This window comes from Mastacembelus armatus, chromosome 11 (assembly GCF_900324485.2).
Source record: "Mastacembelus armatus chromosome 11, fMasArm1.2, whole genome shotgun sequence".
NCBI classification, from domain to species: domain Eukaryota; kingdom Metazoa; phylum Chordata; class Actinopteri; order Synbranchiformes; family Mastacembelidae; genus Mastacembelus; species Mastacembelus armatus.
Window position 1 is genome coordinate 19,568,153 of NC_046643.1, and position 17,740 is coordinate 19,585,892.

Sequence of the window (17,740 nt, forward strand, 5' to 3'; positions counted from 1 at the left end):
GCCGCATTGACGAACAGACCCAGAAACTACAAACCTTAAAGGCATTCACACTGCCTGTAGGAACATTGATTGAACATTGCCAGCTGATGGTTGGTATAGCCAGGTCACTACTCCAGGAAATTTACCAACAATGCTAGAAGCGTGGGTCCATTTGAGTTTTTGATGAGTCAAAGTAAACATACATCACTTGTGGTTCCTATTGTATTGTAAGACAGAGCAGGATCAGTGACATTGAAACTGAATGAAATTAACAAATTTAAAGGTAACCTTAGTAATACACTCAAGAAAATAAATAAATAAGATGCAATTACACTTTGAGATTTACCTGAAATTATTTTTAATTCAAAATTATATACTGAAATTGGAATCAGGTTGAGTACATCATCAGATTAATTATAAGTTGTTTTGTGAGTTTTGATGATGTAGACTAAACAATATAAAAAAATATATGGAAATTGCTATTTTAAAAAAAATCAACAATATTAATTAAAGCAAATGAGACTGAAATTGTAGCGATAGAAATCCAGAGTTCTAGTGAGTCAGGTTGGCCAAACAATGGGAGCTTTGGTGGTCAAGTACATGGACACCTTTCCTGTGTCAGCATTTTCTCAGTGGTCTAATAAACTGACTGATCAACATGACTCTGATCTCCGTCCTCATCTGGACTCTCCTCTGCTGCTGCTTCACAGGTAAAGTCCAGAGAATCCAACTCCTCTCCTCTATGAACATCCGTCGCTGTGAAATGAAGCCGACAAAACCATGAGGCTGCTTTATGTTTTTGTCTCTGTGTCCTCAGAGTCCAGAGGCCAGTTCACAGTGACTCAGCCTGGAGCAGTGAGCTCTGTTCTGGGAGGAGACGTCACCATCAGCTGTAAGACCAGTCTGGATGTTTATGTTTACAGCAGCTACCACTATTTACACTGGTACCAACAGAGAGATGGATAAATTCCACCTAACAGGCTCCATAACTATAGACCCATCTGTGCTGATGACCTCCTATTATACATCACAATATCCTCATTTTTCTTCTTTTAATTTTTAGTAAGGCCATTAATTAAAGGCAAATTTCTACCGTCTCACTTAGTTAATATTCCAGAGGTCACCCAACTAGAAGTTACATTTCAAGTACTTACTTTTATGTTAAAAACATATTAGTTGGAAACTTGCAATTGGTTTTCCTTCTCTGACTTCTTAGATGTCTACAAAACAAGTGCTTTAATGAGTTTCTTACCTTTTAAATTTGTTTTTATTCCACTTCCAGGTCAGCTCTTTTAAGGGTGTAGTCGCTGAATGTATTGAGAAAAACACCTGCTTTTACTTTTAAACCTGAGATGAATAGTTTTAATAGAATCACCTCTAAAAATACAGACTGATCTTCACATTCTAGCAGGATGTTAATACTTGTAGATTATAAATAAAAGACATTTGAACTAATAACATCCACAGAAACTTTGTTGATTCAAAGACAAACTTTATTATCTTCAAATGTGAACAGTGTCAGCGTCACCATGAGCAGAAAAATATCACTATTGAAATCTTTTATTCTAAACAAAGAGACAGAGTTGCAGAAAGCAGAGTAAAACTAGAATCAGAGTAAAACCAGTATTGGAGTCCCAGTGAGTCAGGTCAGGACTGGGAACACTGGTCTCTTCTCAGTGTCTCTGTGACCGGACTCTGGCAGCCCTGGGTGGCCTCACAGGTCACAGAGCCCACCTTCCTCCACTGGTCTGCAGGGAGCCTCAGGGTGCTGCTCCAGCTGTAGCGGCCGTCCTTCCCCAGCACCCCGGGGCTCCTGCTCTCCTCCCAGCTGCTGCTGCTGCCGTCCACCTTCCAGGTCAGACTCCAGTCTGAGGGGAAGCCCTTGTTGGCCAGGCACATGAGCGTGGCCTTCCCCTGCTGCAGCTCCTGGCTGGAGGGGCCCAGCACCGTCAGGGTGGGACGGACATCACCTAGGAGACACCGATCGGCTTAGAGCACAGGTACCACACAGCTGTCAATCAAACAGCAGACACCTGGACACCTTTCCTGTGTCAGAGTGGATTTTCTCCTTTAAGGACTTTGTGTCAGATGGTTTTTCTGCTCCACCAGTCACTGACTCACACATTGTTTCACTTCCCTTTAACAAACCTCTCATGCACATCAGCACAGAGACAGTCAGCTCACAGTTTCACCTGAAACATGTCAAACTACAGACGATACAAAACTGGATCATCAAAAACATCCAAAATATTTCCATTCAAATATTTAGTGAAAGAAACAAACACAGAAAATGACCTGAATGAACTTCATGTTGATTCCAGTCATTGTTTAACAAACTTCACATGATTTCAAGCCACATTTAAAATAACATGTGACACAAGAACAACAGATTTTCAAATATCCATCTTTATCTTCACTGTTTTGTAGATTAAGTCAAATTCAAAGTCACTGTGTTAATAGTTATTGTGGTGGAAAATCAAAAAATATTTTTAAAACATTTTAAAGTTTCAGTGTTTCTACACTTCAAATGAAAATTTGTAGAAATTTGTAGAAACAAGTTGAATCAAACTGCTCTGAGTTCACCTTCATGAAGGACGTGGAATAAAACCATAAATACTAAACAAATTACAAATATAAATGAAAGTTTGATCAGACAGAAACATTAAAAACAGAATTTAAAATGTCACTACAATATTATATTTAGTTATTTGTGCAGAAACTTACTTCCAACTTCCAGTCTGGTTCCTCCACCAAAAGTCCACCACAGTGATACAAACTGATTGAGGCGTCGTACAAAAACCTCTCAGTGCAGAGACTCAGCTCTCTGAGTCTGAAACAAACTCAACAAAAACAGTCGTTGAAAACTGTTTCTCCCACATAAAAAATAACTACAATGGCTTCACATACAGTATTTTGAATATATTTTCTGTTATTTTAAAAAAAAAAATTAATTCAACAATAAATGTACAATATAATTGAACCATTTTGGCCAACATAATATCTGTGGAAGAATAAATCCAAAATCCTGCAGTATAGGTTTAGAAAATATTCCCAAAACGTTTGTCTTCCATTGATAATCAGCCTGATCAGTGTGATCCAAGTCCCTGTTGGACTCAGTCAGAACATTTCCATAGAGAGCCACTTTGCATCAGCAGCACCATGCTCCAGTGCTCTGGGACAGTTTATAGTCCTGAGAGTTGAACACTGGATGACTGACAGCTGTCCTTCATGACAACAGAAGCCACAGAAATCCTCCTCATCAAAAACATGACTCTGATCTCCGTCCTCATCTGGACTCTCCTCTGCTGCTGCTTCACAGGTAAAGTCCAGAGAATCCAACTCCTCTCCTCTATGAACATCCGTCGCTGTGAAATGAAGCAGACAAAACCATGAGGCTGCTTTATGTTTTTGTCTGTGTGTCCTCAGAGTCCAAATGCCAGGTCACAGTGACTCAGCCTGGAGCAGTGAGGTCTGCTCTGGGAGGCTCCGTCACCATCAGATGTAAGACCAGTCACAATGTGTATGTTTACAGCAGCAACCACCACCATATCTTAGCCTGGTACCAACAGAGAGATGGAGAAAGTCCTAAACTGCTCATTTACTATGCTAGCACTCGAGCATCAGGGACTCCAGGTCGTTTTACAGGCAGTGGATCAAACTCTGACTTCACTCTGACCATCAGTGGAGTCCAGGCTGAAGATGCAGCAGTTTATTACTGTCAGAGTTTACATGCTATCAACAGTCAAGACTATGTTCACACAGTGAAAAATGGTCGTACAAAAACCTCCCTCAGTCAGACTGAACAGGAACTGAACTGACTGCTGCAGCTGGAAACTACTGCAGAGACTGATACAGTTCACTGAAACACACATCAGTTAAACAGTGTCTATAAATCAATTACTGTATATTCCTTATATGGTCACAATTTCAAGCAGAGTTTACATTTCACCTTTGTTGTGGCCAATTATTTTAAATAATCATGATGGAAATCAAATTCCTTATATCAAAGCTTTTCACCATCTATTCATAATCCATAATAATTCCATGTTGTTTAATAAAAAATAAAAAGAACTGACAGTTCACTGTATCAGAACTGTATAGAACAACTACTGTATATGCTGCATGTGCTTACAAAGAATAATTAGACAGTTTGTTTCACTTTAGACATTTAATATGTCCTAGTTTCTTCCATTTGAAAATCTCTAACCATTTTTTAATTGACACCATCAATAAATCAGCTTTTATGCTGATGACCTCCTAATATACATCACAATATGCTAATTTTTCTTTTTTTCACATTGTTTTGGAATCACTATATGAAGACAGTTTTCTGCCTTCTCACTTGGCCCATAATTTAAATGTCACCAAACTGAAATCATTTCAAGTATTTCCCTTTTATGCTAAACTAAATACGGATCAATTTAAAGCTTAGAATTGTTTTTTTCTTATCTGACTTGTCAAATGCTTACAAAATTCTGTCTTGATTTACTTTCTTACATTTTATATTTGTTTTAGTTTCATTTCCAAACCACCTCTTTTAAACATCTTATTTCTTCTTCTCCTTTGGACTGCTCCCTTCAGGTGTCGCCACAGCAAATCATCTGCCTCCATTTAATCCTATCCTCTGTGTCCTCCTCACCCACACCAACTACAGTGGGTACGGAAAGTATTCAGACCCCTTTTAAATTTTTTACTCTTTGTGTCATTGCAGCCATTGGCCAAAATCAAAAAAGTTCCTTTTATTTCTCATTAATGTACACTCAGCACCCCATCTTGACAGAAAAAACCAGAAATGTAGAAATTTTTGCAAATTTATTAAAAAAGAAAAACTGAGATATCACATGGTCATAAGTATTCAGACCCTGTGCTCAGTATTGAGTAGAAGCACCCTTTTGAGCTAGTACAGCCATGAGTCTTCTTGGGAATGATGCAACAAGTTTTTCACACCTGGATTTGGGGATCCTCTGCCATTCTTCCTTGCAGATCCTCTCCAGTTCTGTCAGGTTGGATGGTGAACGTTGGTGGACAGCCATTTTCAGGTCTCTCCAGAGATGCTCAATTGGGTTTAGGTCAGAGATCTGGCTGTGCCAGTCAAGAACGGTCACAGAGTTGTTCCGAAGCCACTCCTTTGTTATTTTAGCTGTGTGCTTAGGGTCATTGTCCTGTTGAAAGGTGAACCTTCGGCCCAGTCTAAGGTCCTGAGCACTCTGGAAGAGGTTTTCTTCCAGGATATCTCTGTACTTGGTCGCATTCATCTTTCCTTCAGTTGCAACCAGTTGTCCTGTCCCTGCAGCTGAAACACCCCCACAACATGATGCTCCCACCACCATGTTTCACTGTAGGGATTGTATTGGGCAGGTGATGAGCAGTGCCTGGTTTTCTCCACACATACCGCTTAGAATTAACGCCAAAAAGTTCAATCTTGGTCTCATCAGACCAGAGAATCTTATTTCTCATAGTCTGGGAGTCCTTCATGTGTTTTTTGGCAAACTCTGTGTGGGCTTTCATGTGTCTTGCACTGAGGAGAGGCTTCCGTCAGGCCACTCTGCCATAAAGCCCCGACTGGTGGAGGGCCGCAGTGATAGTTGACTTTGTGGAACTTTCTCCCATCTCCCTACTGCATCTCTGGAGCTCAGCCACAGTGATCTTTGGGTTCTTCTTTACCTCTCTCACCAAGGCTCTTCTCCCACGATTGCTCAGTTTGGCTGGAAGGCCAGGTCTAGGAAGAGTTCTGGTCGTCCCAAACTTTTTCCATTTGAGGATTATGGAGGCCACTGTGCTCTTAGGTGCTGCAGAAATTCTTTTTTAACCTTGGCCAGATCTGTGCCTTGCACAATTTTGTCTCTGAGCTCCTTGGGCAGTTCCTTCGACCTCATGATTCTCATTTGCTCTGACATGCACTGTGAGCTGTAAGGTCTTATATAGACAGGTGTGTGTCTTTCCTAATCAAGTCCAATCAGTTTAATTAACCACAGCTGGACTCCAATGAAGGAGCAGAACCATCAAAAGGAGGATCAGAAGAAATGGACAGCATGTGAGTTAAATATGAGTGTCACTGCAAAGGGTGGTTATGACCATGTGATATCTCAGTTTTTCTTTTTTAATAAATTTGCAAAAATTTCTACATTTCTGTTTTTTTCTGTCAAGATGGGGTGCTGAGTGTACATTAATGAGAAATAAAATGAACTTTTTTGATTTTGGCAAATGGCTGCAATGACACAGAGTGAAATATTTAAAGGGGTCTGAATACTTTCCGTACCCACTGTATATCCAAGAACCTCCTCTTTGGTCTTCCTCTAGGCCTCCTTCCTGGCAGCTCTAACCTCAGCATCCTTTTACCAATGTATTCACTGTCCCTCCTCTGAACATGTCCAAACCATCTCAATCTGGCTTCCCTGGTTTTTTCTCCAAAACATCTAACATGAGCTGTCCCTCTGATGTCCTCATTCCTGATCTTATCCATCCTCGTCACTCCCAGAGAGAACCTCAACATCTTCAGCTCTGCTACCTCCAGCTCTGCCTCATGTCTTTTTCTCAGTGCTACTGTCTCTAAACCAGACAAAATTGCTGGTCTCACCACTGTCTTGTCCATTTTTACTTTCATTCTTGCTGACACTCTTTTGTCACACATCACAACTGACACTTTCCTCCACCCGTTCCAACCTGCTTGCACACGTCTCTTCACTTCTTTTCCACACTCTCCATTGCTCTGGACTGTTGACCCTAGGTCCTTAAAATCCTCCATGTTCTTCACCTGTACTCCCTGTAACCTCATTGTTCTACTTGATTACCTCTCATTTACACATATGTACTCTGTTTTACTGCGGCTAACCTTCATTCATCTCCTTTCCACCTCTCTAGATTTTCCTCCACCTGCTCCCTGCTCTCACTACAGATGACAATGTCATCTGCAAACATCATGGTCCACTGAGATTCCTGTCTAACCTCATCTGTCAGCCTGTCCATCACCACAGCAAACAAGAAGGGGCTCAAAGCCGATCCTTGGTGCAGTCCCACCTCCACCTTGAACTCCTCTGTCACCCCTACAGCACACCTCACCACTGTCTTACAGCTCTCATACATGTCCTGCACTACTTGAACATACTTCTCTGTCACTCCAGACTTCCTCATACAAAACCACAGCTCCTCTCTCAGCACCCTGTCACACACTTTTTCCAAATCTACAAAGACACAATGCAGTTCCTTCTGGCCTTTTCTGTACTTCTCCATCGGCATTCTCAAAGCAAATATTGCATCTGTTATTCATGGGGACACTGCGTGTGAATTTCCCTTTTCGAAGTTGAAAACAAAATTTATCTGATATATTTTTACAGCAGTTTATTTTAGTGACTGTTTTCATCCCGAACATTACGAAAGGGTAGGGTTTTCGAACAGTGCAGAAGGATTAAGCTCACATCTTCAAAATAGAAAATACATTGTCTTGTTGGCTCATTATAATTTCTCTTCCATAAGTTTGGCCTATGGGGTCCAACAGGGTTCAGTACTTGGGCTGTCTCTCTTTAGTCTTTACAAGCTTCCATCATTGGTGAATATAATGTTGAATACCACAATCATGCTGATGATACTGAGATCGATCTGTCCCTCTCAGTGACTGGTAATGCCCTGCTAGACCATTTATGAAAGTTCTTATATAACTTTATGGATGAAATCAAACTTTCTCCAAGTGATAAAGAAAGAAACTAAAGGCATTGTATTTGTAAGCAAAGTAGTAGACTGATGCTTCAGCCCTTTATTTCCCAGCAGCTCTAAAATCTTGGAGTTTGGTTGGAATTTTCATAATCATGTTAAATCCTTAATTAATTGAGACTTTTACAATCTAAAGAAATGTACCAGGTTCAGCCTTTGTTACCACACAACATGACCACTGTAACAGTATTTTAACTGGTCTTCATGGAAAGTCAATCAAACGGCTTCAACTTGTACAAAGTGCAACAAAGTTTTAACAAGAACTAGAATAACATGTTATTCCAGTTCTTCAGACTTTGCACTGGTTACCTGTCTCTTTAGAATTGACTATAGGATTACGGTGTACTGTTGACTGTTAAAGCATTGTGTGATCTTTGAGCTCATTATCTAAGAGACTTTTTAGTGCGATACACAGGAAAATGAAGCCTGAGATCACAGAATCATAATTTGCTAATTAACCTGAAGCCCACAGCGAAGCATGAGGAAGCTACTTTTAGCTATTATTATGCAACTAAACTTTGGAATAAGCTCCCCATAGATTTAGAGTCTAAAAGGTTCCTGTTTTCTCAGGCTTTGAAATAAGTCTCCTTACTGTAGTTAATGAGTGGGGACTTTGAATGTGGATAATCATTTTTACACCTGCATGTTTTTCTTTTATTGTTGCTACTTTTTTTTATGCAGTTAATTTTGTATTAATTTTTGTTTTAAATTGTATTGTCTTATTTTGTTAAATATCATGAGATGTCTTTGACAGGATATGGGTGATATATACATAAATTTAAGTTTAAGTTGCAGTGAGTTGCTCTACAAACTCTGTTTAACTGATGTGTGTCAGTGAACTGTATCAGTCTCTGCAGTAGTTTCCAGCTGCAGCAGTCAGTTCAGTTTCTGTTCAGTCTGACTGAGGGAGGTTTTTGTACGACCATTTTTCACTGTGTGAACACGTACTGACTGTTGATGTAGTGTTGACTCTGACAGTAATAAACTGCTGCATCTTCAGCCTGGACTCCACTGATGGTCAGAGTGAAGTCAGAGTATGATCCACTGCCTGTAAAATGACCTGGAGTCCCTGATGCTCGAGTACTAGCATAGTAAATGAGCAGTTTAGGAGTTTCTCCATCTCTCTGTTGGTACCAGGCTAAGATATGGTAATTGCTCCAAAATTGAACATTCTGACTGGTCTTACATCTGATGGTGACGGAGCCTCCCAGAGCAGAGCTCACTGCTCCAGGCTGAGTCACTGTGACCTGGCCTCTGGACTCTGAGGACACAGAGACAAAAACATAAAGCAGCCTCATGGTTTTGTCGGCTTCATTTCACAGCGACGGATGTTCATAGAGGAGAGGAGTTGGATTCTCTGGACTTTACCTGTGAAGCAGCATCAGAGGAGAGTCCAGATGAGGACGGAGATCAGAGTCATGTTTTTGATGAGGAGGATTTCTGTGGCTTCTGTTGTCATGAAGGACAGCTGTCAGTCATCCAGTGTTCAACTCTCAGGACTATAAACTGTCCCAGAGCACTGGAGCATGGTGCTGCTGATGCAAAGTGGCTCTCTATGGAAATATGATCTGTGAGGTCCCTGAGGGCTCCCAGAGTCCTGTTACAATGGAACTGATGAGAAACCAATGTTCCCTGTCCTGACCTGATTCTCGGGGACTATTGGTTTTACTCTGATTATGTTTTTACTCTATTCTTTGCAACTCCGTCTCTGTGTTTAGAATGACAGTTGTTATTAAACTGGTCTTCAGTGTTTGATATACCCTTTTTGAGCTCAGTAACCATGGGGCAACAGGCAGGCATCACTGCTGAACCATGGCAACAGGCAGGTTTCAGTACTAAAGATAAAAATGTTGATGCAAGAACCTTTTTGTGGTTATGTCAGTTAAACCAGTCTGGTTTTTCCATTAAACATGTCCCACACTGATTTAAGCAAGTCAGTGTACAAAAACCTCTCACTGTAGACATGACTCTCTGACTTTGAGACTGAAAAAAATAGCAAAAACTTTACTCAGGTTCTTGAAAAACTGTGTCTGACCATATATGATTTAAATTTTTATTGTAATATTAAGAATGTGATATGATCCTCTCTGAAATTAAAATTAAACAAGGACAGATCTTCTCCTTGGTAAATTCTTCAGTGCATCCAAATCCACATAAAAGTAATTTGCTTAATCCTGAATTGACAGATCCATTGATTAGCAACATTATCAGAGGAATCCAAGTCCCTGTTGGACTCAGTCAGAACATTTCCATAGAGAGCCACTTTGCATCAGCAGCACCATGCTCCAGTGCTCTGGGACAGTTTATAGTCCTGAGAGTTGAACACTGGATGACTGACAGCTGTCCTTCATGACAACAGAAGCCACAGAAATCCTCCTCATCAAAAACATGACTCTGATCGCCGTCCTCATCTGGACTCTCCTCTGCTGCTGCTTCACAGGTAAAGTCCAGAGAATCCAACTCTTCTCCTCTATGAACATCCGTCGCTGTGAAATGAAGCCGACAAAACCATGAGGCTGCTTTATGTTTTTGTCTCTGTGTCCTTAGAGTCCAGAGGCCAGGTTACAGTGACTCAGCCTGGAGCAGTGAGGTCTGCTCTGGGAGGAGACGTCACCATCAGATGTAAGACCAGTCAGAATGTTCATGTTTGGAGCAATTACCATCATTTAGCCTGGTACCAACAGAGAGATGGAGAAACTCCTAAGCTGCTCATTTACTGGTCTAGCACTCGAGCATCAGGGACTCCAGATCGTTTTACAGGCAGTGGATCAAACTCTGACTTCACTCTGACCATCAGTGGAGTCCAGGCTGAAGATGCAGCAGTTTATTACTGTCAGAGTCAACACTACATCAACAGTCAGTACGTGTTCACACAGTGAAAAATGGTCGTACAAAAACCTCCCTCAGTCAGACTGAACAGAAACTGAACTGACTGCTGCAGCTGGAAACTACTGCAGAGACTGATACAGTTCACTGAGGACACACACACACACACACACACACACACACACAGATCAAATCAACATTTAACAAAAACAGGTCCAATGATCCAAAATGATGTTGATGGAATTCAAACTCCTTTCTGCATGACAGCGTCTCACCATCCTTTCATATCCCAGTATAATCCCATGGTTTTAAGGGATTGGCCAAAGAATTCGTCCATCCATCCATCTTCTTCCACTTACCCGGGGCTGGGACGCGGGGGTAGTAGCTGAATCAGGGATACCCAGAATTGCCTCTCTCTGGACACTTTCTCCAGCTCTTCTGGGGAACACCGAGGCGTTCCCAGGCCAGCTAGGAGACATCGTCCCTCCAGCGTGTCCTGGGTCTTCCCTGGGGCCTCCTCCCGGTGGGACATGCCTGGAACACCTCTCCAGGGAGGCGCCCAGGAGGCATCCAAAACAGATGCCCGAGCCACCTCAACTGACTCCTCTCGATGTGGAGGAGCAGCGGCTCTACTCCAAGCTCCTCCCAGATGACCGAGCTTCTCACCCTATCTCTAAGGGAGCACCCGGCCACCCTGCGGAGGAAGCTCATTTCAGCCGCTTGTATCCGCGATCTTCTCCTTTCGGTCATGATCCAGAGCTCATGACCATAGGTGAGAGTAGGAACGTAGATTGACCAGTAAATCGAGAGCTTCGCCTTCCGGCTTAGCTCCTTCTTCACCGCAACGGACCGGTACACCGACTACATTACTGCTGCCGATGCCCCTCCTTGAACCGCCACCTTATTGTGGTGGAGGGGTTCGAGTGCCCGTATGATCCTAGGAGCTATGTTGTCCGGGGCTATATACCCCTGGCAGGGTCTCCCAAGGCAAACAGGTCCTAGGTGACGAACTAGACTAAGAGCGGTTCAGTGACTTCTTATGAAGCAAAAACCGAGGACTGTGACACCTGCAGTAGGATCCATAAGGGGCCAGTGAATCCCAGCTGTTTCAAGTCCTGTTCCAAGTCCAATCTAAATTCATCAGCAGCAGAAAGTCTTTCAGAAAGTCTTTCAGTCCCATCACATGATCATCCTCAGCACATGGACTTTCCCAGTTGTCACTGAGCTGTGGATGTTCAAATTTCCATTCCTCTGAGCATTTTGGGACAAATGATCCACACTGGCTTCAGAGTCAAAGCATCATTTCACTTTGGCAAACTCATGTCTCAGCTTCACTTGGTGAAATCTCCACTTTACAAACACACAAACATGTCACAGCTGTTTTCACATCAATCTACAAAGAAGTGGACGAGTTCACTGCCAGACTGTTTGATCCTGTACATGTGAATATGCAGCAGTGAGGAGGAAGCAGGTTGCCATGGTGAGGGCAGCTGCAGCTGACTGACTCTGTGTGTTTGCATATGTGTCCTGCCTCTGTGCTCCAGACGTTAAGAGGCCAGTGTTGATCAGTGGCCGTCCAGGCCTTTCAGAGCCACCCACACGCCGGCAGCACCATGATGATGATGAGGTCTCTGACTCTACTGCTGGCCACCCTGGGGCTCCTGGTTCAGGGTGAGACTCTCTTCTGAAAACTTTGCTTCAGGATGCAGCCAGGTTCACCACAATGATGTTCTTCTCTGATGGAGAAACGCTGACACGAGCAGCACTGAGCTTCTTCCATCTATTGTCCATGTTAAAGACATGACCCTCTTCTGTTTGGATGATGATCGTCTTTCTCCAAGCTGGACTGGTCTCAATAAGCCTTCTCCTCTTTTTCATGTTTTCCAGGTTCATCAGGACAAATCACCCTGATTCAGTCTCCTGGATCTCAGTCTGTTGTTCCAGGACAGACTGTCAACATCAGATGTCAAGCCAGTTCACATGTTAGTAATGAGATGGATTGGTACCTTCTGAAACCTGGAGAAGCTCCTAAACTCCTGATTTATGATGCTGCATCACGTCAGCCTGGAGTTTCTGATCGTTTCAGTGGGAGTCAGTCTGGGACTGACTTCACTCTGACCATCAGTAGAGTGCAGGCTGAAGATGCAGGAGTTTATTACTGTCAGCAGGATTACAGCAGACCGTTCACACAGTGAAATAACGTCGTACAAAAACCTCCCTCAGCTGCAGAGGAACTGATGTGAAGTGACAGCTGCACTAAACCTCATAACAACAGAGGTTTGACCACAAAGCACATTTTGCCTCCGGTGGCTCTGGGTTAGTTTTCTCTCCCGCCCCTCATTTCCGCAGCCAATCACAGCACAACCTGGTTGACTGACAGGTCGATGGCCAATAGACGTTGCGCATTTAGCTGCAGGTGTTGTTCCAGGTGAGATACCCACCCAGCAAATAGGATTTATGACCTGGATTATTAACTGCACTGACCAAAGTACTTGCAGTTGTGTTCCCTTAGTAAAAGGTCTGAATTGACCCCGTTTGATAAGTTCACAGAATCTGTAACATCTTATATCAGTTTCTGTGAAGATATGTGCATTCCTGCCAGGACTCATTTAACCTACAACAATGACAAACCATGGTTCACTGCAAAACTCAGACAGCACGGTCAGATCAAAGAAGATGCAAACAGGAAGGGGGACCAAGTCTTGTATAAACAGGCCAAATACACACTGGAAAAGGAAATCAGAGTGGCAAAGAGGAATTACTCTGAAAAGCTAAGGATTCAGTTCTCTTCCAGTGACTCAGCATCAGTATGGAAAGGTCTGAATGGTATCAGCAACTACAAGACACCATCCCCCAGCACTGTTAGAATCAATCTGAGTTTTATTGCAGGTTTGAAAAAACACCCCACACTCGCTCTGAACACACAACCATTAACACCTCCTGCAACCCCCCTCTTCCCCACACCTGCACTTCAGATCAGCGAAGCTGATGTGCGCCAGGTCTTCCGGAAGAAGAAGAGAAAGGAAGCACCAGGCCCAGATTGTGTTACATCAGCCTGTTTGAAATTCTGTGCTGACCAGCTGGCTCCCATCTTTAGACAGATCTTCAACAAATCACTGGAGCTGTGCGAAGTCCCTTCATGCTTCAAATGCTCCACCATCATCCCCATTCCAAAGAAATCCAAAATTACAAATGATTACAGGCCTGTGGCTCTAATGTCTGTGGTCATTAAGTCATTTGAAACACTGGTGCTGGCCCACCTGAAGGACATTACTGAACCGTTGCTGGATCCTCATCAGTTTTCCCATAGAGCAAACAGGTCTGTGGACGATGCAGTCAATATGGAACTGCATTATGTTCTGCGACATCTAGACAGCCCAGGGACTTATGTGAGGATCCTGTTTGTGGATTTTAGCTCTGCCTTTAACACCATCATCCCAAACCTCTTCCTGCCCAAATTAACTCAGTTCTCCATACCCACCTCCGTCTGTCAGTGGATCAACAGCTTTCTGAGAGACAGGCAGCAGCTAGTGAGGCTGGGAAAATTCACATCCAACACCCATATAATCAGCACTGGAGCTCCTCAGGGATGTGCTCTCTCCCCACTGCTCTTCTCCCTCTATACAAACAACTGCACTTCAAAGGACCCCTCTGTCAAGCTCCTATTTTATATCCTATATTTTTTCATATATACATCAAATATTTGAGGCATTACTGAACTATAGACTGTGTCAACCTGTTCTTTGTTTTTAATATATTTATTCAAGTGTTAGTAACAACAGATCTGCTGCAGTTTTCAGATGAGTAAATGTAGTACGTCCAACATTATTAACAAAGCACAGATTTGTATTGTTGCGTGTATTTTTCTGTTGGTTTGATGTTCAACAGAATGAGGTGTTTCTCCTCCAAACAACAGCAAAGAAAAAGTTTTAATTTAATTTTTCTCATGATGTTGATTTAGACTTTGAATGTCTGGATTAAACATTTAATGCTTTTATTTTGAAAAGAAAGTCCATCATAGTGTCTGTTGTCAGCTCTTTCAGATTCTGTTCACATGTAAAAATATTTTTATTTGAAAGTAGTTTTTCCCTGATCCCTCTGTGTCGCTATATGCTGATCAAATGTGTTGTGTGTTTTGATGTTAAAATAACTTAATAAATAAATGACAGTGAAACAGAATTTACTTGATGATCAGATCTTTATTAGTCTGGAAACTTTGACACAATCAGAAAACTAGCAAACATATCTGGAAGTAAGAAAAAACATAGAAAGAGATTTTCAAAGTGAGACAGTTTCAGAGTAAAACCAGTATCACAGTCCCAGTGAGTCAGGTCAGGACTGGGAACACTGGTCTCTCCTCAGTGTCTCTGTGACCGGACTCTGGGAGCCCTGGGTGGCCTCACAGGTCACAGAGCCCACCTTCCTCCACTGGTCTGCAGGGAGCCTCAGGGTGCTGCTCCAGCTGTAGCGGCCGTCCTTCCCCAGCACCCCGGGGCTCCTGCTCTCCTCCCAGCTGCTGCTGCCGTCCACCTTCCAGACCAGACTCCAGTCTGAGGGGAAGCCCTTGTTGGCCAGGCACATGAGCGTGGCCTTCCCCTGCTGCAGCTCCTGGCTGGAGGGGCCCAGCACCGTCAGGGTGGGACGGACCTCACCTAGGAGACACCGATCGGCTTAGAGCACAGGTACCACACAGCTGTCAATCAAACAGCACACACCTGGACACCTTTCCTGTGTCAGAGTGGATTTTCTCCTTTAAGGACTTTGTGTCAGATGGTTTTCTGCTCCACCAGTCACTGACTCACACATTGTTTCACTTCCCTTTAACAAACCTCTCATGCACATCAGCACAGAGACAGTCAGCTCACAGTTTGACCTGAAACATGTCAAACTACAGACGATACAAAACTGTATCATCAAAAACATCCAAAATATTTACATTCAAATATTTAGTGAAAGAAACAAACACAGAAAATGACCTGAATGAACTTCATGTTGATTTCAGTCATTGTTTAACAAACTGTTCACATGATTTCAAGACACATTTAAAATAACATGTGACACAAGAACAACAGTTTTGTAGATTTTCAAATATCCATCTTTATCTTCACTGTTTTTTAGATTAAGTCAAATTCGAAGTCACTGTGATAATAGTTATTGTGGTGGTTTGTGGAAGTGATTTAAATTTAAACGACAGAAATTTGTAGAAACAAGTCGAATCAAACTGCTCTGAGTTCACCTTCATGAAGGAGGTGGAATAAAACCATAAATACTAAACAAATTACAAATATAAATGAAAGTTTGATCAGACAGAAACATTAAAAACAGAATTTAAAATGTCACTTTACAATATTATATTTAGTATTTGTGCAGAAACTTACTTCCAACTTCCAGTCTGGTTCCTCCACCAAAAGTCCACCACAGTGATACAAACTGATTGAGGCGTCGTACAAAAACCTCTCAGTGCAGAGACTCGGCTCTCTGAGTCTGAAACAAACAAACTCAACAGTTGTTGAAAACTATTTGTCCCACATGAAATAAAAAATAACTACAATGGCTTCACATACAGTATTTTGAATATATTTTCCATTATTTTCAAAAAAAAAAAAATTCTTAATTCAACAATAAATGTACAAAATAATTCAGACATTTTGAGCAACTGTTGGAGAATAAATCCAAAATCCTGCAGTATAGGTTTGGAAAATATTCCCAATAAGATTGTCTTCCATTAATAATCAGCCTGATCAGAGTGATCCAAGTCCCTGTTGGACTCAGTCAGAACATTTCCATAGAGAGCCACTTTGCATCAGCAGCACCATGCTCCAGTGCTCTGGGACAGTTTATAGTCCTGAGAGTTGAACACTGGATGACTGACAGCTGTCCTTCATGACAACAGAAGCCACAGAAATCCTCCTCATCAAAAACATGACTCTGATCTCCGTCCTCATCTGGACTCTCCTCTGCTGCTGCTTCACAGGTAAAGTCCAGAGAATCCAACTCCTCTCCTCTATGAACATCCGTCGCTGTGAAATGAAGCTGACAAAACCATGAGGCTGCTTTATGTTTTTGTCTCTGTGTCCTCAGAGTCCAGAGGCCAGGTCACAGTGACTCAGCCTGGAGCAGTGAGCTCTGCTCTGGGAGGCTCCATCACCATCAGATGTAAGACCAGTCAGAATGTTCATGGATCAAACTATTTAGCCTGGTACCAACAGAGAGATGGAGAAATTCCTAAACTGCTCATTTACTATGCTAGCACTCGAGAATCAGGGACTCCAGATCGATTTACAGGCAGTGGATCAAACTCTGACTTCACTCTGACCATCAGTGGAGTCCAGGCTGAAGATGCAGCAGTTTATTACTGTCAGAGTTTACATTACATCAACAGTCAGTACGTGTTCACACAGTGAAAAATGGTCGTACAAAAACCTCCCTCAGTCAGACTGAACAGAAACTGAACTGACTGCTGCAGCTGGAAACTACTGCAGAGACTGATACAGTTCACTGAGGACACACACACACACACACACACACAGTTCAAATCAACATTTAACAAAAACAGGTCCAATGATCCAAAATGATGTTGATGGAATTTAAACTCCTTTCTCCATGACAGCGTCTCACCATCCTTTCGTATCCCAGTATAATCCCATGGTTTTAAGGGATTGGCCAAAGAATCAAGATGAGCCAAACTGGGACAGAAAATCCATGCTCATGACCTTTGCCCTCAGCCTCATACTGGATCCCAGCTGTTTCAAGTCCTGTTCCAAATCCAATATAAAGTCATCAGCAGCAGAAACCTTGATGATCAAAGACCCAAACAGCCTCTGCACATACAGCTCATATCCCTATATCAACCTATATAGAACTGCAGAGACTGAACCTGCCAAAGCAAATGGGATGACACTCTCTCTGACTATTAACTCAGAAATCAAACAAGCTCAGTGAGACTAAAAGTTCTGTGTGCAGCTTTCAGTCCCATCACATGATCATCCTCAGCACATGGACTTTCCCAGTTGTCACTGAGCTGTGGATGTTCAAATTTCCATTCCTCTGAGCATTTTGGGACAAATGATCCACACTGGCTTCAGAGTCAAAGCATCATTTCACTTTGGCAAACTCATGTCTCAACTTCACTTGGTGAAATCTCCACTTTACAAACACACAAACATGTCACAGCTGTTTTCACATCAATCTACAAAGAAGTGGACGAGTTCACTGCCAGACTGTTTGA

The 17,740-nt window shown here is 42.4% G+C and overlaps 1 pseudogene and 3 gene segments (V, D, J or C); 2 read left to right on the forward strand and 2 right to left on the reverse strand.

The window, feature by feature from the left end:
- Window positions 1-1,454: 1,454 nt before the first annotated feature.
- LOC113126878 (Ig kappa chain V-III region MOPC 63-like) lies at window positions 1,455-9,106 on the reverse strand (annotated as a pseudogene).
- A 968-nt stretch (window positions 9,107-10,074) lies between these two features.
- LOC113126903 (Ig kappa chain V region 3381-like) lies at window positions 10,075-10,553 on the forward strand (the record flags this gene model as incomplete). The annotated part of the segment is given in 2 exon segments: window positions 10,075-10,126; window positions 10,234-10,553. Coding segments are annotated over 2 exon segments (372 nt in total), but the record flags the coding sequence as incomplete, so codon positions are not given.
- Window positions 10,554-14,691: 4,138 nt separating this feature from the next.
- Window positions 14,692-16,238, reverse strand: LOC113126300 (Ig kappa-b4 chain C region-like). The segment is given in 4 exon segments: window positions 14,692-15,164; window positions 15,891-15,944; window positions 16,030-16,057; window positions 16,158-16,238. Coding segments are annotated over 4 exon segments (483 nt in total).
- Window positions 16,239-16,434: 196 nt separating this feature from the next.
- Window positions 16,435-16,904, forward strand: LOC113126928 (Ig kappa chain V region 3381-like; the record flags this gene model as incomplete). The annotated part of the segment is given in 2 exon segments: window positions 16,435-16,486; window positions 16,594-16,904. Coding segments are annotated over 2 exon segments (363 nt in total), but the record flags the coding sequence as incomplete, so codon positions are not given.
- Window positions 16,905-17,740: the final 836 nt, after the last annotated feature.